Source organism: Stegostoma tigrinum, chromosome 21, assembly GCF_030684315.1.
Source record: "Stegostoma tigrinum isolate sSteTig4 chromosome 21, sSteTig4.hap1, whole genome shotgun sequence".
Classification (NCBI taxonomy): Eukaryota; Metazoa; Chordata; class Chondrichthyes; order Orectolobiformes; family Stegostomatidae; genus Stegostoma; species Stegostoma tigrinum.
The window spans coordinates 33,806,381-33,834,226 of record NC_081374.1 but is presented as its reverse complement, the minus strand read 5'-3'; the positions used below and the strand labels follow the sequence as shown (position 1 = coordinate 33,834,226).

Sequence of the window (27,846 nt, the reverse complement as noted above, 5' to 3'; positions counted from 1 at the left end):
TTTGACTGCCCAACTGTCTTTCTCTTTGGGATCTATAATATCATTTACTCCCTACCCCACCCACTTCCCTATTTTATGCTTCTAAACTAATGTTTTCCCAGCCACCATCAGTTCTGAGGAAGGGTCATCAGACCCGAAATGAAAACTCTGTTTTTCTCCTCTACAGATGCTGCCAGACCTGCTGAGCTTTTCCAGCAACTTTGTTTTTGTTCCTGGGACAAGAATGGAGTTAAGACACCAGAGAAAGGAATTGGAAGATCAGGTATTAGGCTTCATGATTGCAAATAACTTTGAAGCAATTAAGGCAAACGTAGTTGAAATGAGAGAAGGTTTCAGAGTTGGAGTGTGATACGGACTGGGGATGGTTTGGTTAAGTGGTTAAAGTCAGTAAAATGACTCCCAGGCAGTTTTGAGGTATTTGACTAATATTTCACATCCTCTGGAATCATGTGAAACATCATGCCAATCAGGCCACATCTACTGAACTTACAAATCAGCTAGAAACCCTGTTCCTTTTTCTATTACAACCTCAAGAGCTTATAGACTTGATTTGATTTCCTATTGTACAAAATACTTTACCTGTAACAATTTATTTTCTCTCAAAACAAAACTATTCCAAAGGTGTCAACCTGCATGACCATAATCTTGTCAATGTGAAATTTGCTCAGCAAGAACAGTGAGGAATATGAGAATTCAGAACAGTGCCCAGCAAAACAATTTCTGCATCCCTTTGATGAAACCTCACATCCGAGATATGGGTTTATTTGACTGTCTAAATACATCTTATCAGTGCAGCTCAGTTTACAAACCAGAAACATCTGTTCTTTTGCATCAACTGTCCTTATAAATAACAGCAAATTCAAACTGAAAATAACAGTGTGCCAACATGGAGGATAGCTTATTTGTCACAAACAGGTCTTCAGTAGATGTGTACACATTGACTTGATGTATGCAAACTTGGCAGCATTAGTTTCTTTTGCCAGTGACTTCTCCTTTGCAAATTAAGGCAGATCATCTGCTTATAATTGTGACATGTAGACCTTGTTTTCTGAGTTTACTAACATATTAGCAATAATTTTAGCAATAACAAGGGATGCTTTTTGTATACATATAGTCAAATAACAAATTGTCTCATGGTAGACACAAAAAAGATAAAAGTTTTTATGGGGTAGTGAATTTGATTGTTTGCAGGTATGCAAGTGGAAAATTGGACTTAGTTGGAATTAAAGCTAGTGCCTCATTAAGAACGAGGAAACAAGTATTTAATTAATCATAAAGCCCCTACAGTGTGGAAACAGGTCATTGAATCTACAATGACCCTCTGAAGGGAGAAGCTCCAAAGACCATCCCACCCAGATCCACACCCCTATTGTATCCCTGTAACCCTGCATTTCCCATGGCTAATCTACCTAGCTTTTACAATCCTGGACACTATGGGGCAATTCAGCATGGCCAATCCGACTAATCTGCGCATTTTTGCACTGTGGGAGGAAACCAGAGCACTTGGAGGAAACGTACGCAGACATGGGGAGAATGTACAAACTCTACGCTGACAGTTGCCTGAGATTGGAATCGAACCTGGGATCCTGGTGCTGTGAGGCAGCAATGCCGACCACTGAGCCATCACTCTTAAAAGGTTCCAGCACCAATTCCTACAGAACAATACTAGTTACTTATCTCCATTCTGAAAAGCACTCTTCAACTGCTATCCTCTGTCTTCTATGACCAAGCCAGTTTTGTACCCATCCAGCCAACACATCTCAGATCCCACGAGACTCTACCTTCGATTTCAGCCAGCCAAGAGGTACTTTATCAAATGCCCCTGATGAAAGTCCATGTAGATAAAATCCACTGCCCTTCCTTCATTAATCATTCCTATCATCACCTCAGAACTTTAGTAGCAAGGCTTGAAAGGCATCTCAGGCCATTAATTCAGATAGTCAGAATTGCACATGCTGGAGCCAAAGATAACACAGTGTGGAGCTGGAGGAGCACAGTGGGCTAGGCAGCATCAGAGGAGTATGAAAATTGACATTTTGGCTCAGGACCTTTCTTCAGAAAGAAGGGTCCTGACCTGAAATGTCAACTTTCCTGCTCCTCTGATGTTGCCTGGCCCGCTGTGCTCCTCCAGCTCCACGTGGTGTTACCTTGGACCACTAATTGCTTTTTGCTGGGTTAAAAGGGAAGGATAATCCAAAAGATTTCAGTCAGAAGTGAAGAGGGAGTTAAGAATTTGGACAGAGTTGCCCTCTATACCTCCTACAATATAATCCTCATAATTTAAAGTTGCAAGGAGGTGCAACCATATTTCAGGTAACTGATAACAATTATTTATTGTCATTATTTGTACAGTCTTATGCTGTATGGCAACTGCAATGTCTTTGCATCATTTGTCACAGTGTGGTAGATTTCTGCTTTCTGACCCTTGGGACAAGTATCCATGATATTCCTGACAACCCTCCCCTCTTATGGTTGATGGAATCTTTGCAGATAAAATCAAATTGTGTACAACTGAGCACTCCTCACTTATCTCAAGAACTACCACCTAAAAGCAAGGTGTACTGTGATGGGAACTATACAACATTGTGACATCTGAGCATTTTACTCTTTGTCTTCTCTTTTAGGGAGGTCTGAATAAATGTAGTTCAGTAATAGCTGAAAAATATATCACAGGAAAATGGCTATGAGGTTAGGATGGAGTTCTTTTTTACACATCTGTTCAGAAATTAGGATTGAAGAATACTAGCACATTTTTGGATTTCCTGCAGCTGATTTTGAGGACATCTGAACAATTTTAAGGATTGTTCCATATTCAGGAGCACAGTAGATCAGTATAACACATCATTGAAAAGATGGTCCTGTAGGCATATCTAGAGAATAATGAATGAATTCAACTTGAACAAAACTGTTTGGTGTAACAATGATAACAGCTTGCACATTTGATTGAAGACAAATACATTAGGAGATAAGAATAAAGTAAATGTTTTCCTCAACATGATGGGCCAAGTGCTTTTGAGGTGTTATCTGATCAAAGATACATTTTAGATCCCAGTACTACAGACCTTTCTGACACTAGTGAGATTCTGGATGCATACAAAGGCAAAACCAAGAATGACATGACATAAAGTAGCTTTTAGTGAGAGGAATTAATTGTCAAGTGAGACTGTGACATAAAACACTCTGGAATGAAAGAAAACCTCTCATCACCTATGGGAATAGCGCAAGATTAGAAATTGACATTATGGACACATTCGTAGGAGAGCCAAAGAGCAATAAAATCCCAGCCAAGCTTTTAAGTAAAGGCTATAGCTAACGTGGAAGGAGGCTATGAGTTCACAACCAAGAAAGAATTACAGTTTGTAAGAGTGTTCTTTTTCAGACCCTGGCAAGGAAGATCCAAAGATTTCCAGGCCAGGGCAACCAAGATGACAATCTTGGTCAGAAATTTAGATGCAATGATTACAATGGTGGCCATGTACCATTTAAATGCCTCTATTTCCAGTGAAATTTCAAAAGCTATGCCTATGAGAAAGTCAGCCATATCCTGACAGAGTGCAGGAGTAAATGAAAATGTAATTCTCCAAGTCACAACTATGGTCCAGCTTAAGGTCCTGGTAAGTTGAAAGCTAACTCAAATCTGGAAAACTTCAGATGCACATATGATCGGCATGAAAACCAATGTTGATGTTACTGAGCAAGTTGATCCAAAATAGTGCTCATTCAAAGAAAGTTAAAACAACAGCCCATGCAAGATGGGAATAATAGAGTTGAAAATGAAATTTCAATGCCCCAGCAGGCAGGAAATTCTGAAATTCACAACTTAGTTTATTCACTGATGTAGCTACAGCCGCAACTGTAAACTCAGACAGAGACTACAAGAGCTCTTTAAGCCACTTTTCCTTGTGGAAAACTGGTGTGAAGCTGATTAGTTATTCTAGTAACAGTATTACTATGTTAGATCAGGTTAGTGTTAGAGTAAAATATGAAGAAATGCTGTATAATTTACCATTAGTGGTGGAAGGAGAGAACAATCTCCCTGATAAGAAGAAACTGTTTTCAGAAAATATAGTTAAAATGGGCTGTGTTAGACCCTGAAGGCACTAGTATGTGTATGTCTGACATTGTACTTTTTTGGTACTTTTACAATGTGGCGTCTAGGCAAAAGGACAAAATAGTACAATTATGCACCCTAAAGTTGAAGTACAGATATACACAAATGTACCATTGAAATTTTACAAGGCCAGACAGGTGACTTATGCACAGGAAGAAGCAATAAGTCAAGAGCTGACTAGATTGACCATATTCTTTCTCATCACAGGAAAGCTGTGAAATGAAAATGGTTATTTTGAAGAGAAAAGTACTTGAGAAGAACCAAAAGAACTGTGGATGATGTAAAAAAGGAACAAAAACGGGAACAAAAACAGAAGCTGCTAGAAAAGCTCAAGCAACATCTGCGAAGAAAAATTCAGAACTAATGTTTTAGGTCCAATTGGCCCTTTCTCAGAACCGATGGGAGCAAGGAAAACATTGGCTTATATGCAGAAGATTGGGAGGGGAAGGAATTACAGAGGAAACGATAGGATTAAGAATAGAGCCCAGAGAGAGAGAAGAACTGCTGGATAGACATAGGAGTGGATAATGATCTGGCTGGGAGTGTGAGTAGCTGTAAATGAGGACTATTAGTGACTAACAACAGGTAGCGTGTAATGGCTAGCTATGTGATGACAAGGCCTGGTATGTGGATAGTGGGCTAGGACATGGGAAAGCCCAGGCCCTAAAATTATTGAACTCAATGTTGAGTCCTGGGGGCTGCAGGGTCCACAAGTGGAAAATGAGGTATTGTTCTTCCAGCTTGCGCTGAGCTTCACTGGAATACTGCAGCAAGCCTGAGACAGAGATTTGTTGGCCAGGGAACAGGGTGGTGTGTTAAAGTGTGCTAGATGTACTTCGTTGATAGCTAAAACAAGTGGATAAATTAAGCCTATGTCGTACATTGAAACTATTGATGTTTGAGAAGTTTGTTTACAATTTATGAATTGCCAGATGTGTTGGTGTCATATAATATCTGATTTAAGAATCCAGTCAAACACCCTCTGATACAATCACATCACCCATGGTGTTGCAGAAAGAAGTGTACAGATCAAACAGAGAACTTTGCCAAAATATTTGCATATTAATAAGTTGGGCAATAATCTTTGTTTTCAAAAACATTTGGATGACTTTCTGATGAGACTGTAAGACAAGGCTGTTTGGCCCTTCGAGCCTGCTCCAGCATTCTGACATTCCTCACATCCACTTTCCTGCCTTGTCCACATAACCCTTGATTCCCCTACCAATCAAGCATCTATCTATCTCAGCCTTAAATGCCCCCGCAGCTCATTGTGGAAGCTCTCCCACCGAGAGAAGAAATTCCTCCTCATCTCAGTCTTTAATTAGCGTCCCCTTATGCTGAGACTATACTCATTAGTCCCAGGTTATCCTACAAGGAGAAACAGCCTCTCAGTATTTACTTTGTCAAGCTCCTTTAAGAATCCTAATGTTTCAATGATATCATCTCCCATTTTCTTGCACAAACAGAGTCTCAAACTGTGTAACCTTCGTTCATAAGACAATCCCTCCATACTGGGGATCATTCTAGTGAATTTACTTTGAATTGCCTCCAATTCCTTAGATAAAGGGATCAAAACTTCTCACTGTACTCCAGAAGTGGTCTCGCCAGTACCGTGTGCAGTTGCAGTGCAACATCACTCCAACCCCCTTGAAATAAAGGCCAAAATTCCATGAGCACTCCTGATTACTTGCTGGCCCTGTGTATTAGCTTCCTGTGTTTTGCATACAAGTTTTCTGAAGTCTCTTTGTGTTGCACCATTCTACATTTAAATAATACTGTTCTTTTGTTTTCCCTTCCAAAATGGACAACTTCATGTTTGCTTGCAATATACTCGATTGGTCAGAGTTTTGTCCACTTAATGAACCTACCAATATCTCTCTGTCAATTATTTGCATCCCTCTCCTATCTTTAACCATTCCACCTATTTTTGTGTTGCCTGCAAATTTGTTCACAGTACATTTGCTTCCTTCCTCCAAGTCAGTAATGTAGACCTTTTTCGTAATAACTACAACACCCCGCTAAATGTATGGATTAATGTTCAAAATACACTTAGGACAAAGTTTAACAAAGTGTGGAGCTGGATGAACACAGCAGGCCAAGCAGCATCTCAAGAGCACAAAAGCTGACGTTTCGGGCCTACACCCTTCATCAGACCCTGTCTGATGAAGGGTCTAGGCCCGAAACGTCAGCTTTTGTGCTCCTGAGATGCTGCTTGGCCTGCTGTGTTCATCCAGCTCCACACTTTGTTATCTTGGATTCTCCAGCATCTGCAGTTCCCATTATCACTAGGACAAAGTTTAGTTGGCTTATGCTTGTCAATAAATAACAATAAATAACTGTTATCAATAAATAACAACATTGTGAAAAGCAACATAACATGAAATAGCAAGGTGTAGAGCTGGATGAACACAGCAGGCTCGGCAGCAACCACTGCTCAATTCAAAACATTCGCATTACTCACCCATCAATAAGCTCTATCAATAATGACACATAGCTAACATTCATTTGTTTTATTGAGCTCTCATTACCTGACATTTGCTGACAACACCATCTTGGTGGTCAGATCTCAAGCAACAATGAGACAAAGTACAGGTAAGAGAGAGCTTAGTGGCATACTGTAAAGACGAAAATCTCTCCCTCAATGTCAGCAAAATGAAGGAGCTAGTCATTTGACTTCAGGGAGCAGTATGGAGTACATGCCCCTGTCTATACCTATTTTACTGAGGTGGAGGTGGTCAAGAGTTTCAAGTTCTTCAGAGTAAACATCACCCACGATCTGTCTTCGTCCATCCATGTTGACGCTACAGTCAAGAAAGCATACCTATGCCTCTACTTCTTCAGAAGGCTAAAGAAATTTGGCACATCCACAATGACTCTTAACAATTCTTGTACATGCACTATAAAACACATCCTATCTGAATGCATTTCAGCTTGGAATGGGCAGCCACTCTGTCTAACACCTCAAGAAATTACAGCAAGTTGTGAACACAGCTTAATCCATCATAAAAACCTGCCTTCCATTCATTGACTCAGTCTACACTTCCCACTGCCTCAGGAAAGCAGGCAACATAATCAAAGAGGTCTCTGCCAACCCTCATCCTCCCTCCATTATACTCTCTTCCAAGCTCTTCCATCAGACAGAAGATGCACAAATTTGAATTGAAGATTCAGGAACAGCTCCTTCCCTGCTGCTATCAGACTTATGGACCTGTCATATTAGGGTTGAACTTTCTGTGCACTTCTCCGTAGCTTTAGCGCTATAGTCTGCATCCTTTTGTAATATCAGATGTACTTATGTAAGGTATGATTTGTCTAGATAGCGTGCAAAACAATATTTTTCACTGTATCTCGATACGTGGCAATAATAAATCAAAACATTACTGCAAGCTTCATGCACACTTCTTGCACACACCAACATCTCTTCAACCATGACAGTCACCTCACACAAACATATCACTCAACGCTCACTGACATTTCCTCCTTTCATTCATAAGGTGGCACACATTTGAATAGAACAGGAATTAATAAGGGAGATGAGTTAGTGGCAATGTAAACTAATGTTGAGGCATATTTGAATTTATTAACTACATGAAATTAATTACTGAAACAATGTTCCATAGGTGGTTGTTGTTGACTTTAAAATTAATGTTCTTCAAAGATTGTTTAAATTTCACAAGTACAAATCCATGCCACAGTACATGTATCTTGACGCAGTTTGTCTTTTTCTTAATTGTACAAAACAATTGTGATCTCATTAATATGGCTTCCAATCCCTAGGAATCACTTTATTAAGTTAATATACTGCAATCTATTAATACATTTTTTTCTACCTATTCATCTTGCCTATTTATTACTTATTCATTTAGGACAAGCTTTCTGACTGGGAGAGAAAAGGCTATTCTATGAATAACCTTCCACCAGGTTCACTTGTTTCAGCAATATTGTTCATCATTGATTATATGCACAATTGTTGATAGTATCTTGTAAAAGTACTTTCATTTTTTCAAATAACTTGCTTTCTTTTGAAGCTTCAAAGCGTTGCCTACTGCATTTATAAATTCATTTTATTATTTATCAATGTGTAAACAAATAATTTCATGTTCACTTTTATTATTTTTGTATCACACTTCAACCATCATTCTTCCTGTCACAGCTTGTACAGTTAGAATTCTAATAGGAGACCTTAGCTTAATTGATCCACATCCACTTAATCCTACTTCATTTATAAACTAACCCTTAGCATCCCCATCTTGCCACATCCATTTATTTTGATTTTGATCATTATCATCTTGTTTATTTTCACTCTACCTAATTCTCTATTCTTTGATTTTATTTCTTTGCTTTTGTTTTTTTCATCTTGCTATCTATATTTCTTTCCTGTCTTCCTCTCAAGGTTAACAGCAAATCCTTTCTTTGCAACCATAACCTTTTCAGCTTATTCATTTCTTCCTTTCAACTACAGCAAAAGAACAGCATAGGAATCAAAAATATGGAATTTGCATAATTCAGATCTTTCAAGAAAAGGTTATTCCAGTTCGCATTGTACTTTGCCTTTTCAGCAGTACAGCTGTGAAATCAACATCTTCAACACCTACGGGGAAGCCCTTACTGTAAATACACATTCTTCTGCAAATGTAATACTCTTCTCATTACAAATTATAAGATTTAACTTATCATGACAAACACCATAAAGGATTGCACTGGTATATAAACAGTGTAGGGGAACATGCATTGTTTGTGTTCTTCCCACAGTGCTTCCAGAACCTGCTCTTCTCAAAAATGTTCATTGACACCTTAACCTCCCTTCCTCGTTCTGTTAAGAAATTAATACTTAAGTCAAAATTGCTAGAGTTGTGCACTATTTTGGTGTGAACCCTGTGCCTTTTATATGTTTTAGGCAAAATTGAGCATATGTCAAGTAACCTACAGCAATGACCAAAGGATTGAGATATGAAATTCAATGCTATTTACGTGCCACAATCTCCCAGAACGCTGTATAACATAAATGCTATTTGACTTGTGTAGTCATGTTAAATCAATTACATTTTATAATACGTGAATGACATCCAAAGATAACCGCATTGTCAAATCACTACATATATTGCTACTGAAGAGCATTATAGAAACAAAAAACTTGAATCTCACATGAGGCTTTTTTTGCAGGTTTGACACATCTCCAAGTGTCACACTTGTTTCTGGTTGGCAATGGTATTGCCTTCATAATATTGAGCAACTGAATTATGATGTTCAACATACGGGAACAATATCATTATGAGCTACAAAAGCTGCCAATCCATAATAAACATAGCCTAAGAATATGGGGTAAGCCACTCAAGACTGAGATGAGACAGAATTTTTCTACTCAGTTGTGAACTTGTGGAACTCTCTATCACAGAAAGCTGTTGAGGCCAATTCATCAGACATATTCAAGATGCCCATGCGGCTAAGGGGTTCAAGAATTATGGAGAGAAAGCCGGAGTGGGATACTGAAATTGCAAGATTAGCCATGATCATATTGAACAGTGGTGCAGGCTCAAAGGGTCAAATGGCCTACTCCTGAATCTATCTTATATGTTTCTATAAACAAGCAACAACTTCTATAAATTATGAAGATCAAACAGATGGTTTTCAATATGTTTAGGAAATCTTCTTGGTCATTTTTTCGCTTTTCTTTCCATCAGAGCTAAAAAATGAGCCTGAGATAAGTTGATTTTAAAATTGGCTGTTTACTCCCCACAGGTGGAGAGAGCTCCTAAGCATTGAGTTTTGTTGGTTGAGGATGTAGGCCAGCCAGGTGACCTTTGTACTTTCTGGGAGCAGCTACCTGCTTCCAGACCATGGCTGGTGCCTTTAGCTCATCAACAATAAAGTAAACAGGCTGTCAGATCGAATTTGCATTGTCATGTACTCCCTCACTAGGTTCTATGCCAAGCTCTCCAGTCTACATCATAATTGAAGGAATATCGACAGATTACAAGTTTGTCTGTTTTTTTTGTCCTTTTAATAAATTTTCGTTTATATTGCAATTACTTTATCATATTCTAATACTATACTTGAAGCATTTTTGGTTTCCTGATCTGTTAAAAGTGGATATACAAGCTATATTTAAAAGGAATTTACTACTGAATTAATTTTCTCTATATTGCATCAAAGCTACCTCATTGTCATTTCAAGATCCATCTCTTTCTTGGTTGATATTATTTACACATTGTTGATCTCCAATAATGGTAGTAACCAGCCAATCTGAAAGAAAAGCTATGAGTCTCTATGTGAAATTGGTTCCATTTCAAGATGCGAACACCGTATTAGGTAAATCTACAGAATATACTGTGCCCTGAAGTTTTGTCATACATGAAGAGTAACTTGACCAATAAACTTGCCTGAGGCTCAAATCCAGAAGACCTGCCACAATTCTGGCCATACTATTTTGCAGAAGGAGCAGCTAGGAAGGACAGGTCATACTTTTTAAACATCAGTGATTCCTGGAGGCAGATTCATGTGGCATCTTCTTGCAGGCTGATCTGATTTTCAGAAGGAAGGAATAGGAAATACTACTTCTGCAGTTTAGACATGGTAGGAGAAAGTTTACATTCACAGATTCTTTGGGGAGACAGGCTATCATTTGGGATATGGTTCCGAGACAACCATAGGAGGACTCATTTGTTACTTGTCCTTTCTAAGAGGCTGCACCCTTTGTGCTTGCTAAAGATAAACATGAATGTGTGTAAAGAAAAAGTGCATCAATTCATTGGAACTATCACGTTCATAGGAACTATCAAAGGAGTTGTGAAGCTGTCAAAATTTAAAATCCTTGCAATTTGAACATTTGAAAAAAATCTTTCTAGATTGCCTTAACAGCGAAATGTCCTTGCTACATATTCTGCCTGTTGGCATTAAGTCTGAGGATTATCGGTACAGGATTGTATTGCAACAGAGCAGCAGAGCGCTGAGGCCTAGCTTTTGTGGAGCCCACCTCCATACAAGGCCGACCCTGTGGCTGCCTCTATACTTTTTCTGGGGGTGGTGAGGGGCAAATGGCTGTCACAGCTCCCAAAACCAGTTCCTACCCTCAACCCCCAACCCAACTGAAAATACAATGTGAACTTCTCAGGCACTTTTCCACAGTTTGGATTTGTGGAGATGGGAATTGTCCTGATTTGGAGGACTGGTGGTAGTGGGGTTTGGAATTCAGGCCTCAATGTCTTTGCTTATCGAAAGGATCTTTGTTTTGCTCCCCATAGATATTTCCTGACTTGCTGAGTAATTGTTGCTTCCAGTGTCCCCATTTCCAGCAGCTGCTACATTATACTTTTATGTTAGTTTGGCTTTGTAACCCGCGTGTGATTGCTATTTCTGTCCGCAAAAAATAAATCTTCTGGATTTTCCGTTGTTTCTGTTCTGACTTCATAGCAAAGAGGGTGTAAAATAAGGTTTCTCCAGTAAACATCTCCATCTTAAACCCAATATCTGGAGATACATCATTGTACTTTTAGACAAAGTGCAAGAAAAAGTATCAATGATAAAGTAAGAGCTGACTGTCTCACCTGGCACTGTTCTCTCTCTAGCTCCAATGTAACCCTTGATATCTTTGTCAAATTAATTATTTTGATCCTTGCAGGAGCTCCACACTCTGTGATTGTTTCAGTTTTCTTTTCTCCTTTTATAATTTGCGGGATCTTAACACTAAAATTGACATCAACTAAACAGTATTTCACTTGTTTCTTCTAAACTGGATGTAGTCACTTTTTTGTACGTAAACAATGATTTTTATTTTAGCTTCTTGATTATATGACAAACATGCTTTAAATGTTTGGCTATAGTCTGTTGAGAGGCAGATACAGCAAAGTGGAAACAATGATGTGTGACACTCTATCACTGTCTCCCACAGACTATTATGAGAAATAATCCTGTTTGGAAATGTTGCAGGGATGATGGAAAACTGGATGAAGTATAATTCAGACCCACAAATGGTTGCTAGGCTGGAGCCAATACATTGCTTCACTTACATAAGCAAATATAACAAATTGAGTCATCCACAAACTAACCAGGGTGTGGGCAGAATCTTGCCTTTTGAGTCGGGTTTTTGACATTAGGCTCAAAGGGGAATCCTAGCCTCATGCTTTGTCAGGAACACGTACCCAATCAGGATTTTGCATGGGATGGATAAGTAATAGCTAGACTGTGCACTCGCCCTCCGATTAAGAATGGTGGACAAGGTCTTGAAGCTGCAGGAGTAATAGAATTTCCCCGAGCACAGAAGGAGCTTTAGCTTGCCATTGCATTATGGGAGAGAAGTTGCCTCTATCTTGAGACAACCTATCAGCATGTTAAATAAAAATAATCATAAAAGAAATCCACCATTGTGCAGGCAGAAAAACGTACGGCAACACCTCCAACTTTAAATTCCCCTCAGCCATCCTGACTTGCAAAAATATTGCCTTTCCTTCACTGAGATTGGTACAAAACCCTGGAGCTCCTTTCCTGCCCGCAGTGTGGGACAACCTACATCACATGGACTGTCATGGTTCAGGAAGGCAGCTTACCACCATTTTTTCAAAAGCAATAGGGAGGGGCAACAAATGCTGTCAGCAACACCCATGTCCCATGAATGAATGAAAGGCATGTATATCAGCTTATTTGCTGGCATCACCACAGTGATCATCTGGTCAATGATCAGACTATTTGACAAATTCAGAGCTTGAAAACATTTCATATTGCAATGGGGCTTTGGGCATAGCAGTAATGTCACTGGACTAGCCACCCAGAGCCAAAGGCTAGTGCTCTGGGGAACATGGGTTCAAATCCCACTGTGGCAAATGGTTGATAGAAATCAACAAAAGCCTGGAATAAAGGGTTAGCCTAACAGTGGCCACATAACTACTGTTGATTGGGAATTTGCATCTGGTTCACTGTAGATTTCTTTCCTGAAGAAATTTAATGCGACTCCATTCTTATAACAATGTGATTGACTCTTTAATTGCTCTCTGGCCATTTAAGGATGGACAATAAATGCTGGCCCAGCCAGAAACACATATCCCATTTGTAGAAATAAATCAGAAAGCACAGTTTCCCTGGCAAAACCTTTCAGAATTTGTATTTTTCACTCTTGTTTTGGAGAATTGGGATTTGGAAACATTGGACTGAAATTTCCTGAGGGTGAGGAAGCAGGAACAGATGAAGGAAGGCTATAATTTCTTACCACTGGCTGGTGTGCCTGTTTGCTTTCATCATCCAGCCTCTGGGTGATATAAACCCCTGTGCCACCAGAAACAGCAGCAGCACCCAATTAATGCATCTATTGAGGACAATTGTTGGAAGCTGTTTTAAATTTTCCAATTGTTATTCAGACCCCCTGTGGAGTATAAACGACCAACTGATGAATGGAGGTGGTGTCCCAGCAGCTCACCGGGTTGGGGGTGGCATCGGTGTCTAACTCCTTACCCAGTCTGGTATCTATGGCCACTTGCTACTTGTAAACTTGAAAGCTTTTCCAAGGCTACTTCCATCATGAGGTATCCTTTCCCTTTCTAACCTATGGTGGTGGGGCTGCTGATCTTTACTTTCTGAATAGCTTATTGGCATGTCAATCTAATGAGCTGCCCACTTTCCCTAACTGGTTGAAGCTTTCATTAGCCAGTTCATTGGCTGCCTTCTTGCAAAACTTCTGGGTCCTGCTGCTGCCATTTGTGGGTCTGAATTATACTTCATCCAGACAGTCTAATTGGGAAAAAAAACTCCTATCCATAGATTTTGCTTTCGAGAAGCACATTGATTACATCTGTGTTTGTCAAACACCTATTTGAAATCAATCTGTTTTGCTTTGGCTTTAGTTCTCCTAATTTCTGATTGTCCAATCTAACACTCTGCACAATAAACTGTAGTGGATATAAATTATTCCAATCAAGATTCAACAGAACTTAAAAGCTGTGTTTATTTTTCAAAGAAGCAAAGTAAGTTTGCTCCATCAAAGTCCTGATGCTCTTGGTGTGTTGCTAAACATCAACTATGTCCCTGCAATGACCTTTTGAAGTCGATGATTAGCATAGTGGAACTATACATGATAAATAAAAAAAATCCCTTTAGGGTATCAAGATTGTCATAAAAGGTCAGATCAAGCACAGTGCATGGAATATTAATGAGAACTCAATCTGGTTTCCAGTAGGAAGACCAAGTGTTCTGTTTAGGTTGAAAGTGACACCACTTGTGTAGATGCTACTCTATTCATTTTCAGTGAAGTACATTGTATTTTGTTATAAACATTCTATGGCTATTACAGTTGGACAACAGTTATTATTATCGAATAAATTCATCTATATTTTGCCATAATAACCATTGTCACTTTTTTAACAAAAAAAGTAAAACAGAGCAGAAGCATGTTATTATCAGCCATTATTAGGTTATGCTTCTTAAGTAGAAACATGCAGGTTAAAAGTTATGGGATCCTTGACATTCCTATCTATCACCAACAATGTTAGCGAGATTATATTTGCTACCGTAAGTGAAAAATTACATCTGTGGTCATTTTTCAAGATTACCTCCTGTAACTGAGCAGAGTTCTACTCTATTTTCAGCTGATAAGAATTGTTACATTATTTTTGTCTCTCTTAAAAAGTGATGTTGCAGTTTAAATTTGGCAGTGTGAGTTGGCCAGGTAAATATGACAATGAGCTTTGTGAAGGATGGAACAATATACAAGTCAGAAGCAGCACTGGGTAAGAATTTCTTTACTGCAATTATTACTAATTGCTCAAAGGCAGGTCCCTCAATCGGAGCATTGCTGGTTGAAGCAGGCCTCGTTTTGCACTGGGCAATTATCGTATGTGGAACAAATGATCCAATTAGGCGATTGATTAACAATGGGGAAGTGGGGAAATATTAAATACATCTTTAGATAAAGTGAATTAAAGAACATGAGGCAATTGAACCGGGTATGTGGTGATATAGTTCTATTTAAAGTCATAGGCCTCAATCATCTTAGCCCCTGAATAAGGTGGACAATGGCAAGTCTCCATTTTGGCCAACATTCTCAAACATCTCGGGCATGCTCCATGGGCAATGGCTGCTTGTATCCCCTGTCCACAAATATTGGCATCAAATAATCTACCCTCTGCATCTGCATGGCACATCTCCCACTCATTTACAATCTTGTTCACCACTTCAATATTGCACTTTGAAGCCCACCAACACCTTTCATTGTAATGTGGCTGCCAGGCTTCCGGGTTCGTAGTGACCAGCATTGGAGCAGGGCATATCTCTGGGCTGTTCACTTGCTTTCTTAATGCTCACTTTATACCTAATTAAATGCTCACAGCATCTCAGCCTACGCCTTTCCTTTATTGTGTATTGCCACATTATTCAGCACATAGAGGCTCACAGTACCTCTATCTTGCCTTGCCTTTTAGCACAGACTCAAATGAAACCAGATGGAAGTGGCAAAACACTTCGGAGTCTGATCTTGAATTTCTGAAACCGTGTCACCTGTGTCTCTTGTGCTCACAGAAGCTTTTCTTTTTATTTCCGTCTCACTGTGTGTACTGTGAAGGGTTATTTCTATTGCTCGTGTTTGATATAGTATACAGGTGTGCTTTAAATGTGGTGCCACTGACAGGAATCCCACAAGGCCTTGGGAGTGGCAAGCCCTTCTGCTACTGGCGAGTGCACAATAGCACAGGTATGGCACTGTAAAGGCATACACACACACACGTGACAGGGAATTGTATGAGAGAACTCACTGGAGCTCAGCCCTCCCCAAAATTAACACCACCAATTTTGGTAAACTTCTGCCAGATTCTTCTTACTATATTTAGGACATAAATTCTGATGTTTCCACTTGTGTTGGAAACTAAATGTGGTAATTTATCATTTTTCAATCATACGTAATTCATAAGAAAGACATTGCTTTCCCACATCTCCAATAGAAGGAATTGGCAATTGAAAATATTTGCTCCGCTTTGACCCCTCAGCAATTCTCAGTTTCTTTGGGCTTGGTTTCTTAGCCACCTAGGGGAAACTATAAACAGGATTTGGGTCACTAGAATTGAAGTGAGCAATCTGGCATTGCTGCAGAAATACAAAATGAGATGCCCCTTTAAGGGCCAAAGAACCCTAAAGATGAAAACAGACTTTGGCAATGCTGGCCTCAGGAGAGACCAAAGCCTCGAAGAGAAGAAGAAAGCAGACAGAGGAGCTCTATTCAAGTTCTGTTGTACCAACATCCAAAGGCTTACTGGCACCATTTTAACCAGGAAATCTTGGAGATGAGTTGTAAGAGGATTAGCAAGGAACAGGCTAAGCTCTAGACCTTCATAACTGACATTTAGAAGAGTCAGAGACAGTAAGAGACACTAAGGTTTTAGTATCAGAGATAATGGGAACTGCAGATGCTGGAGATTCCAAGATAATAAAATGTGAGGCTGGATGAACACAGCAGGCCAAGCAGCATCTCAGGAGCACAAAAGCTGACGTTTCGGGCCTAGACCCTTCATCAGAGAGGGTCTAGGCCCGAAACGTCAGCTTTTGTGCTCCTGAGATGCTGCTTGGCCTGCTGTGTTCATCCAGCCTCACATTTTATTAACTAAGGTTTTAGTGTCGGGTTGTGGATATTGCGGTTGGTTCGTTCGTTGTTTCGTTACCACGCTGGGTAACATCATCAGTACAGCTACACTGATAATGTTTCCCAGCCTGATAGCAAAACGTCTGTGAAACAACGAACCAGCTCGGCGAGCCAACCAATGACAACACTAAGAGACAGCCTGGATACCAGTTTTTCTAGCTTGGGACAACGAGGCAGCATTGTAACTTACTGCTTCATTTCCTCACAATTTCTAATCAGCAGTGAGAGATATCTATCTGGACCGATCTTTGTGCTGTGAAAGAGAGGAAAATGCTATAGAACCACTGAACACAACTTTATTCAAGATTTCATTATGATAAGTTAACCGATTCTCTGACGCTGCTTGCGTTGAATACGCTGTCCCCTTTGAATTGGGCTGTTGTAATCTACCCAACATCGTTTGCTGTTTGTGTGCAGAAATTATTTTCTAACTAATCACCAAGCTTGTAAAATCAACTTCCCAATGCCCAACCAGAAAAGTTTAATTCCCTGATTCACAGATACAACATTTGGAAATCAATGTCATTGTTTTCTTGCCAAAGGTGCAATCTGTTTCAGAATGCTAAACAGAGCTTGGCCTGCAGCCTTCCTCATGGGTTTCAAAGCTACGAATACTACCTAATTTAAGGACTGAGGCAGCAGAATAAAACAAAAATATCCTGCTTTAACTGAACATTTTCCAAGTTTTCATAATTGGTGGGGGACTTTGCTAAGGATACACGAAGCTAGTGAACCTATCTTTCTGCCGTAGGGAAAAAATGGTCTATCGGGCTTTTCAATTTCTTTCAATGACTTGTATTTATGTACCACCTTTTATGCAGCAAAATGTTCCAATATGCTTCCTGGAATTGTTGATAAACTCAGGAGATATTAGGATAAGTGACCAAAACCCTGGCCAAAGAGGTGGGCTGAAGGAACAGTTTAACAGAGGAGAGAAATGTAGGGCTGAATTTTCTCAAAAGGACACCACATAATTGCCGCAAGCTGATGGTGCCTGCCGTGTGTGTGACGTTGACATTGCACAGTGCCTCACAGAGACAAATGCACCACCCCGCCCTCCACTTGGTTGTTTGGTGCTCCCCACTTAATAACCTCCCTCTATTCTGAAAGACAATGCGATTAGAAGTTACCAAGTAACCAAAAACTGAGTGAGTGGTATCAAACCCCAAAGATTTTTTCCAATGCCAGGATGCTTGGATGAAGGGTGGAAGAGAACATTTCTGTGGAGCATTCAGAGATCCTGTGGTGAAAACAGTTTGGATAAAGTCCTGTAGAAACAAGTGGTGAGCTGAAACAGCAGGTGCTTCTCTGACTTCCATATGAGGAATTAATCCCACCTCATTTCTTGGGAAGGAGAGGGAAGTGGGAAAAGGTTTATAAATGAAGCCAGTTGAGTTAATAAAGAGATACAAATACATGGAAGTAAGGTAACATTGATGACTAGCATCTGAGCTCATCATTTAAACATTAAAGGAAACATTTCTTGACATTGGGATTCTGATTATTTTTTAATTTTCAGTTTCTCACCACTCAACAGCAGAAAGTTCGACCCTATATATTCATGTGTTTATATGTTTAACTATGCAAATTATCATTCCTGCACTACAGTCTGAGAAGTGGGCTAACAATGTATAAGATCACAGCATATGGTACAATCTAAAAAATACAGTCAATGATGTTCCAGCATTTGAGTTCAAAATGTGAATATTTCAAGTCTCTGGAAACCACAAGATATAATAGCAATTTGCTGAACAGTTACTACTGCATTTTAAAACTACATATTTTTTGAGCAATCTCTACTGAAGTACAGAGCCAAGAAAACCCGCTAAAAGGAATGGTTTACTCAACAGAATAGTATTTGGGAATTTGGTGAGAGCGGGAATTCAGTGCAGTGGGATAAGGGGCAAGGAGCTGCCAAATAATTTAAACAATTAATATATTTAAGGGCATGAAATTAAAATGAACTGGGTAGCGGATACCGACCTCTGCTGGAGAAGTGATGCAGGAAGGAGGGTTTCAGATTTTATGGACTGGGAACAAACTTTGAGGCAAATAGAACACACAACTTGGATAAGCTATATCTCAATAAGGCTGAAACTTGTGTGTTCACAGGGAGAGGCTAAATGGTATAACTTACAGGCTGTGTGCCAAGAACTGATATGTGGGATTAGTCTGGATAGTTTGCTTTTGACCACACAGCTGTGATTTGGTGAATAGACTCCTATATATATTTTCTATGTTTCTAATGCATTATTGCCACAAATACAATGGTACACCAGGATATATAGAATTGTGTATTCATATCCTCATTAATTATTCGTGTTGCTAAAGAAGGAAAACAGCTTTCATACTTTTTGTTCAGTGAGTTTTGTTTTAATCAGGATTTGCCAACAACAGCAACTGTCACTTGTATTTGTAAAGCACATTTGATGGAGGAAAAATCCCAACATTACAAAGCAATGTTTGACACCAAGCTAAAGGTGATCATAAAATAGATGATCAAAAGCTTGGTCAAAGAGACATGTTTTAGAGAAAGTTGTGTAGTGATGGAAATAGAAATATAGAGAGATTTAGAGAGGGAATTACAGAGCTTTGGGTCTTATTAACTGAAGGAGTAGCTGAAGGTGACAGAGTCAGGGACTGACCAGTACAGTTGAGGTGATGCCTGACCAGGTAATGACTGGGTGATACATGTTTTTTAATCTTAGATTGAAACTACTATTTAGAACAAAGCTGATATAATTTGTGTTAAATTCCCAACATGTTATTTTCTTTAAATATTTTGAGTCTAAAATAGAATCTTTACTAAAGTGCAATTCTTCATTCAATAGCTGTTTATTGATATTTTCCTAACAGTAACTGGTATTTCATTTTGGTCAAATGATTTTCAGAAAACTGAGGGATAAGAATTCAAGGGCTCCTGAGGGATTTACTCAAAAAGATTACATAGAGTGCAGTTGATTTTTCTTTCATGGAGAGCTAGTGATATACTACAAAGTGTGTGTATTTATTGCAAATTCTAGTACCCCTCTTAAGCACTGACACTTCCAAAAGAGCAGTTGAACTGAGTTTTGCATTCTTTTGAGATAAAGCGAGATGTTTGGAAGGTTTTTCACTAGGCCCAGGGAGTTCTGTCATCCTATCTCACCAAATTTGTCTTGTTAATTATCTGCCACATCCCTATGGAGTCTCTCATACTCTATTTCCACCTTATTTCACCATGTTCCATACTCTCAACAACTAGACGCCCAGAAGATATTATAGAATTCATGGGCACCTCCTGAATCTATGCTATCTTTAAAAGCCTGTTGTATTGCTGGACAAGCAACACACGTGTGGACTTCCCCCGCATGGTTCCTGAAATTTACCACAAACGTGGCAGCCTGTGGGAATTCAACATTCTGCTGTGTGGGGACACATGCCTAGCAGTCCAGCTGGATCAGATGGTACAGATGCAGGACATCTCTTTCCCTGGGCACCAGCAGTGGAGACAATGGCAGCACAAGATGACAGCCTGGTTTGAGGTCACCATCTGGGTTAAAGCTGTTTTAACAATCTGGAGGAGTACCCAGCATTATTGGAAGAAGAACAATGTCCTCCTCCACAGCATCAGGGTCAGGTCCGCTATCTCTATTTCAATACCTCTCATTCACTCTGTCTAAGTACTGCACCCACACCTCACCAAGACACGTTCTCTATTACTCTCACTATTCCCAGCATCAGCTTTGCCGCTCGCTCTCACTCAACACTACTGACCCTGCATGCCTTTTGATTTGCCTGCTCACTTGCTTTGGACACATTCCCACCTACATCAATATTAATAGCCGTGCCTTCACTTCCTTCTCCGGTAATACCTGCCTCTCTTTTCCTCCAGGTGGAAAACAGTCCACAATAGGGCAGGAAGAGTCAAGACGGGTGGTGTCCAGGCCTTAAGAGGAAAGGATCCTGATCCTTAACACTCCATGCTTGGCCTGGACTGGTTTCAGAGGCTGCTGTGGTGTCTCAATATAGTTTACTGAATCTGCTGTTTACAATGTGGTCTCCTTTACATTGGGGAGGTAAAACATAGATTTGGTGACTACTTTGCAGGACACTTGTGCTCTGTCCACTGAAATGACCCGAGCTTCCAGTTGGCTGCCACGTCAACACGCTGCTGGGCTCCCACACCAGTATTTCTGTCTCAGGCCTGCAGCAGTGTTCCACTGAGCCTCAGCATAACATCCCATTTTCTACTTGGGGACCCTACAGCCTCTAGGATTCAACATTAAGTTCAATATCTTTCCAGCACGATTTAATCAATTAATGTTTTTTACCCACCCCACACCAAATCCTGTGGGTTGCTTTTATTTACTATGCTGGGACCTCATGACCAAAGGCTATCCTACTTGATTGAGGCCTGTCACAACTAAGGCAAGTTTCCTGACTCCATATCTGTGCTAACTTTCACAGAATTGTAACAGTGCAGAAGGAGACCATTCAGCCCAACTGTACCACCTATTCAAAAGAGCATGATTACTAAATGTCAATTTCCTGCCTTCACCTCATACCCTCCTACAGTAATTTTGTCCAAGTAATCATCCAGTATCCCCTCAAATGCCTCCATTACTTTCACAGGCAGTGTATTCCATACCCAAACTACTCACGTTTTTAAAAAACAACTTTTGTACCCACATCACTCGTGCATTTTTTTCACATTACATTAAATATATGCCTTCCCTTTCTTGTTCTTTTTACAAGTGGGAACAGCTTCTTCCTATGTATTCTCTCTAGTCTGCTTCTGATTTTGAAAATCTCTATCAAACTGTTTTCTCTCCAAGGAGAACAGTGCCCAATTCTTTCACTGTATCCTCATAACAGAAGTTTCTCGTTTCTTTCAAATCACTTCTGCTCACTCTCCAATACATTCACATCTTTCCTATAATGTGTCTCTAGAAATATCTAGTCTGCCTTGTTAGAATTTTAAACATTTATCCTTTCCCCTTTTTCTAAACTTGAGTGAGTACAGGCCCAGTTGAACCAATCTGTCCTCGTATGACAATTCTGCCACCTCTAGTATAGCCTAGTGAACCTTTACTGCTCTCCTTCTATGATAAGTATAACCTCTCACAGATAGGGCAATCATAGCTGCTCACAATACTCCAGGTGCTGCCTTACCTTACCTTACCAAGTAAGTTATATCCTCTATGACTGCAGTTGCTATTGCTATTTCTGAACGCAAATCCTCTTGCAATGTAAGTCAAAATACCATTTGTCTTCCTAGTTCCTGTACCTACTTGTCTACTTTCATTAACAGCAAGGCAAGACGACAGTCATAGAAGCCTGGTATCTCTGCTGAGTAAGTGCTATGATAGCAAGTGAAGAGCCTAGAAATGCACATTGGTTCAGTTCAAGAACTGGGTGCATGCCCCTGAGCAAAATTTTGTGTCCTTACAGCCCAAGGCAAGACATTGAAGTGCAGAAGTGACCTGTATGTGAATCAGGCGATGTGTTATGAGCGTGTGTGTGTGTGTGTGTGTGTGTGTGTGTGTGTGTATTCAGTGCCCATGAAACATGTCCTCAGATGTTTGATAACAAAGTGTGGAGCTGGATGAATACAGCAGGCCAAGCAGCATCTCAGGAGCATAAAAGCTGATGTTTCGGGCCTAGACCCTTTGAACCTGGTTTCCAGCATGGAGTTCCTTCAGAGAAATTGGTGAGTTGAATCAGTTAGGTGCTTGCTCTGTTTTCATTGTCAAGTTTTCCTGACATCTAGCTTGTCAGGTGTGTCACTGAATATTAGAAGACAAGTTGTGGCATTACCAAGGTGTTTAACAGGCAATAATGACCATCAATTGGCACATCATCACTGACCAATAAGAATATTTTTCCTCATAATTTGTTAAAGGCATAGAAGATGATCTTGATGTCAAAATGGACCTTACCACACTTGTCACCTGATTCTGTTGCACATCTTGCCATAGCCCACGTATCTAAGACCCCTATATGATCTTCCCCATTGTCCTACATACCTGAGAGTCCTCCCACATCCATTTTCTTCAGGTTCTTTGCTTCCAGGATGCAGACAGTGAGTTTCCCAGCTGTTGGAACATAGCGCAAAGAGGTGCAAATGTCTCCCAATTTCTCTGGCTGCAGCAAAAAATCATAAATATTAGGTTAATCATATAACCTGCAAAGATTGTGATAGTTATAATGCAGAAAATTAACTTACCACTGAAACATGGCATAGAACAGGTGACTGTGATTCCACATCAAAATCCAAACATAATCTCATGTTTTACCTGTTGCTAGACTGACTATTTTAAAAATTAATCTTTATGTTTATACTGTTTAGATGCAGGAAGATTTTCAGCACTAAATCCTGAACGTTCTTTGTAGCACATGACCATGTTCCCAAGAAAAAAAAACTTAGATTTTGCAGTTGTGCAGCAGTAACCATGACTTAGGGCACTTTTAAAAACTTAGTGCCATCCCGTCCAACAAATACAAACATTTTCAATTGTTTTTATAGTGACTCTATGTAAAAAGTTGAAATTCATGTCAAATTACTGGTTGTGTTGCTTGCATCTGCCCAGTGGACAGCAGGCATCACTGATAACAATTTCCAAATGTCCATGTTTACTGGTACATTTACTGATGTTATAAGTCGCTGTCAGTTTTGTACAGTAGTGATCACCTCAGCAAACAGTTTCAATATCATTATATTGGAAAATTCCGGGCCAACATCATTTTTCCTGTCCAATCGTACTTCGATTCTCTATTGTGCCACTGCATGGATATTAGACAATTTCAAGGTCCTTAAAGCCTACCTCCTCTTTCTCAGCACTCTCAAGATCTCTCCATTCTTCAAGTTGTTGACCAAGATCCACCTTTGTCATTAGTACCAACACTTGACCAATGCAGTCGTGTTTGGAAAATCGATCAAAGTCATAAACGGCCATCACTAGGGTCTTCCCTCCCAGCTCTTGATAAGGAACCTGTGGGGAGAGTTCAGTTAAAGGGAAGGTGAAATGATAAATCTGTGGATGTCCTGTGGTGTTTGCTGTCTGTTTCCTCAGCGCATAGACATTTTATTGTTATCAATCACAAATTTACTTATCAAGCAGGGGAATTTGATAATCATTGAAATATGTTTAAAGAAAAGTAAAAGTCTCTGAATTGTAGTAGAAAACCTTTTGAATAATCAATGGTATTCATAGAGATGAAATATATTTTATAGTGATTTGCATGGCATTTTAAAAACTCCATGAATGATAATGCATCAAACTCCAAAGCATTTGCCTTTGATTTGACTCAACAGATTAGTGAATTAGTTGCTTAACATATCAACAGTTTAATAAAGTCATGAACCTTCAGTCACAGTTAAAAGCTCACAGTATCTAATAAGTTTTGACAAAGCAATCTATTTGTTAATTGGAAAAATCTTGAAGCACTAAGTATGGTTGTCAGTTTCCCAACGTTTCCTTTGTAAATTTCCTAGAGACACTCAACAACACCATGCTTCAGTTTGATAAAAAAACTTTGAATCTGATCAAACGTTTGACAGTATAAAAAACGTCTTTGTTTCTGCTGTGACATATAAATAAAAATGGCATATTATTTGACGTTACCATCTGTAAGACAGTAATTTATTTATTACCAATGGGGAATAGAATCCAGTATTTTAAAAATACCTTTCATACTGATTAGTATTTATATTTTATATGATGAATTCTATGGCCAAATTTTTCTACCATAGTCGTTGTGACAGGATTCAAGGTAGCTGGTTCCATGTGTGTGCAATTTGGGAGCTGAAATATGAATAATTCATGAACAAACCAGACAGCGGATACTGGAGTGAATCTTCATTTTTAGTTCTCTCAGTGCAGAACCTTCCCCACTGGGAGTACATATCAAAAAATTTGAGTGTATGCCTCATTAATTTTCATGGACGGGAAATCACAAGCTCGCAAATGAGCTGAATTCCCACTATGTGTGTGCCTGGTGTGTGAAATTCTGCATGTAAATCTGAAACATGAACAGTTTCCCACTGTGTGGCCAGGGAAAGGCTTAAGTTCAGTCCTTCTATATTAAATTGGCCAATTTTTGTGGAGTTAATGATGTGAATGATATATCTTTCTCTTACCATTTCTGGGCTGGGGGAGAGGACAAAGGTTTGCCAGGGCTATTAGTCTACTTGGAATCTAGCAATTAATGCAGGAATTGTGTATGTGGGTATTGAAAGCATCTGCTAGATTGTTGGACTCCATTCTTTAACCAGCCTGTCAACATTGACCAACTGTAAAAATTCAAGGAATGACAGGAGTGCTCAGACTTTTGAAAGAGCTTCACAAAATATTTCCATCAGGAGAAAGGACAAGAAGGGGATAAATCTGAAATATGACATTAAAGATAAAATGAATTCAATAACTCCTCTTCAAACCAAATATACATCTTGGACTTTTAAAATGAGATAGCATTTTCTGTGGGGAATTGCACAATTAGATTGTAACTGGCCTGTCTGAATGGAGATTATTGATGTGATTTCATTGTGCTGAGCTTAGTTCTAGCTCATGCTGATTAAGCTGGAAAATCTAACTACGTGTTTGTGATCTTTATACAAAGTGATAAGTCTTAAAAAGAAATTCAAACTTCCAGTAAAAGGATGATGCAACAAGATTTCACATTTTAAGATATCACTGTTAAAAAGCATTAATATCACTATTGACTAAATACTATCTTTGTCGGCACTTTATTGTATAAACGCACAAGGGAATATTCCTTTTCTTTCTTTTTTGTACAGTTAAATACACACCGCTAATATACCTTACAATGTCCTTCAAGTGGACAATCAATTTTCCCAAAATCCACCCAAGGTGAATTTTACTTCCCAAGGACTTATTTCCATTCCTTTTTTTCTCAGTCTAGAAACTTTAAAGCACAATTTTTCATGCTGAAATTTAGCTTCTTAAAATTCTGGTTTAGCACAAGCAAGACAAAACTTTAATTCTTAATGTGTTCAACGTTTTGAATCCAGAAACTAACTCCTATTTGTATTACTGCATGTGAATCATGACCTCTTTGTGGTTAAAGTTGCACTCTCTCTTTCTTCTTGAGCCTTGAAGAATAACCAAATCTGAGTGTTTAAGGACACCTCAGAACCTCCCTTCCTTCTCCATGGCAACATGAATCACATGGGCCTCCTATCCAGTCAGAAATGTTGATTATCTATCCTGAAAACCTAACTGTTTCTTACCTTCGAAATAACAAGATAGTTTAAAATAGAACTGTTTACAACCTGACTTTCTCAACATTTTGTTTAGAATTTGAAGATTCACAATCTATCTACTGTTAAGAAACTGAATTTTGCCAATGTCTCCAGGTGAAAAAACCTTGCACCTTCCTCTAAACAAAATAATTTGGGCCCACTTGATCTCTAACAATCAAACCACTCAGACTTGCTGATGGGCAAGCTTCTGAATAGTCATGTTACATTCAACAGGACGCAGTCCCAACAAAGAGAAATCTTACAAACTTTATCTTGTCACAAATTTGAGTTTCAACTTCGCACTGTTTTTCTTACATTCACATTTATTGGGTATGCATAACATGGATTAGAATGGTAAAATGATATTTGTGTTTATATTAGATATTAAGGAAAGGAGTGGAAAATTCATGGATCTATTAGAAACACTGTAAACCATCTACTTGATGGTTTAAATTTTTATGACGTTGCTGTGTTTTATCTAGTCTAACAGGGAATTCTTGAACATTTAGACAGGCTTCTCTGGTAACATAATCATGAATGTATTCCTCATTTTTCGAATGCCTTCTTGAAGCTGTGCAGTGAATGAACATGTTGATTAAAACCTTGATTGATATAAATGGAACTGTTTGGAAACAGTCTGATTGCTAACTGCATCTGCATTATTCATTTTCAGAACGCCTTTCATGTACTAGACTTTGTCATTGTGGGACTGAAGTGGCTCGAATGAAATTATTCAGCTAAACTGGTCTGAGGGATCTGACGGAAGAATACAACAGTTTAAAGCTCACATCAGTATTCAAACGGGAAGACATTGTCAATTGGAATTATAGAATTTTGAGAGGGTCATATGCAGGAGAAATGATAGTGGGGAATAAGGAAATGGTAAAGGCATTAAATGAATACTTCCTATCTGTATTCAGAATGGAAGATATTGGAAATGTTCTGACGATAGCAGGGAAAAATGGATTTAGTGAGAACTAAGAACTGAAAGGAATTATTTGTACAGAGAACATTTAAAAAGAATAGGGAGGGGGAGAAAGAGGAGGGGGTGTAGCACTACTAATCAGAGAGGGTATCGCAGCTACAGAAGCTTCCATTGTCGAGGAAGATCTGCCTACTGAGTCAGTATGGGTGGAAATTAGGAACAGCAAGGGAGTAGTCATCTCGTTAGGGGTTTACTACAGGCCCCCCAATAGCAGCAGGGAGATTGAAGAAAGCATAGGTCGACAGATTTTGGAAAAGTGTGCATGCAGTAGGGTTGTTATAATGGGTGACTTTAACTTTCCTAATATTGATTGGAACCTCCTTCGAGCAGAAGATTTGAATGGAGCTGTTTTTGTAAGGAGTGTTCAGGAGGGTTTCCTAACGCAGTACGTTGACAGGCCGACGAGGGGAGAGGCCATTCTAGACTTGGTGCTTGGAAACGAGCCGGGGCAGGTAACAGATCTTGTGGTGGGAGAGCATTTTGGTGATAGTGACCATAACTGCCTCACATTCTACATAGCTATGGAGAAGGAGAGGATTAGGCAAAATGGGAGGAAATTTAATTGGGGAAGAGGAAACTATGACGCGGTTAGACATGAGTTAGGAAGCATGGACTGGGAGCAATTGTTCCATGGTAAAGGCACTATAGACATGTGGAGACTGTTTAAGGAACAGTTGTTGCGAGTGATGAGTAAATATGTCCCTCTGAGACAGGCAAGAAGGGGTAAGATAAAGGAACCTTGGATGACAAGAGCGGTGGAGCTTCTTGTGAAAAGGAAGAAGGTAGCTTACATAAGGTGGAGGAAGCTAGGGTCAAGTTCAGCTAGAGAGGATTACATGCAGGCAAGGAAAGAGCTCAAAAATGGTCTGAGGAGAGCCAGGAGTGGGCACGAG

General features: G+C 39.4%; 1 protein-coding gene across 14 annotated transcripts in view; it reads right to left on the bottom strand.

Moving 5' to 3' along the window:
- LOC125462946 (synaptotagmin-B) overlaps window positions 1–27,846 on the bottom strand; it is a 579,758-nt gene that overhangs the window by 70,246 nt on the left and 481,666 nt on the right. For all 14 annotated transcript variants that reach the window (XM_059653434.1, XM_048553466.2, XM_048553467.2 and 11 more), the window contains 2 exons: window positions 23,531–23,698; window positions 22,733–22,850 (listed from right to left, as the gene is read on the bottom strand). In XM_059653434.1, the coding sequence (XP_059509417.1) occupies window positions 22,733–22,850; window positions 23,531–23,698 (286 nt within the window). The remainder of the gene's footprint in view (window positions 1–22,732; window positions 22,851–23,530; window positions 23,699–27,846) is intronic.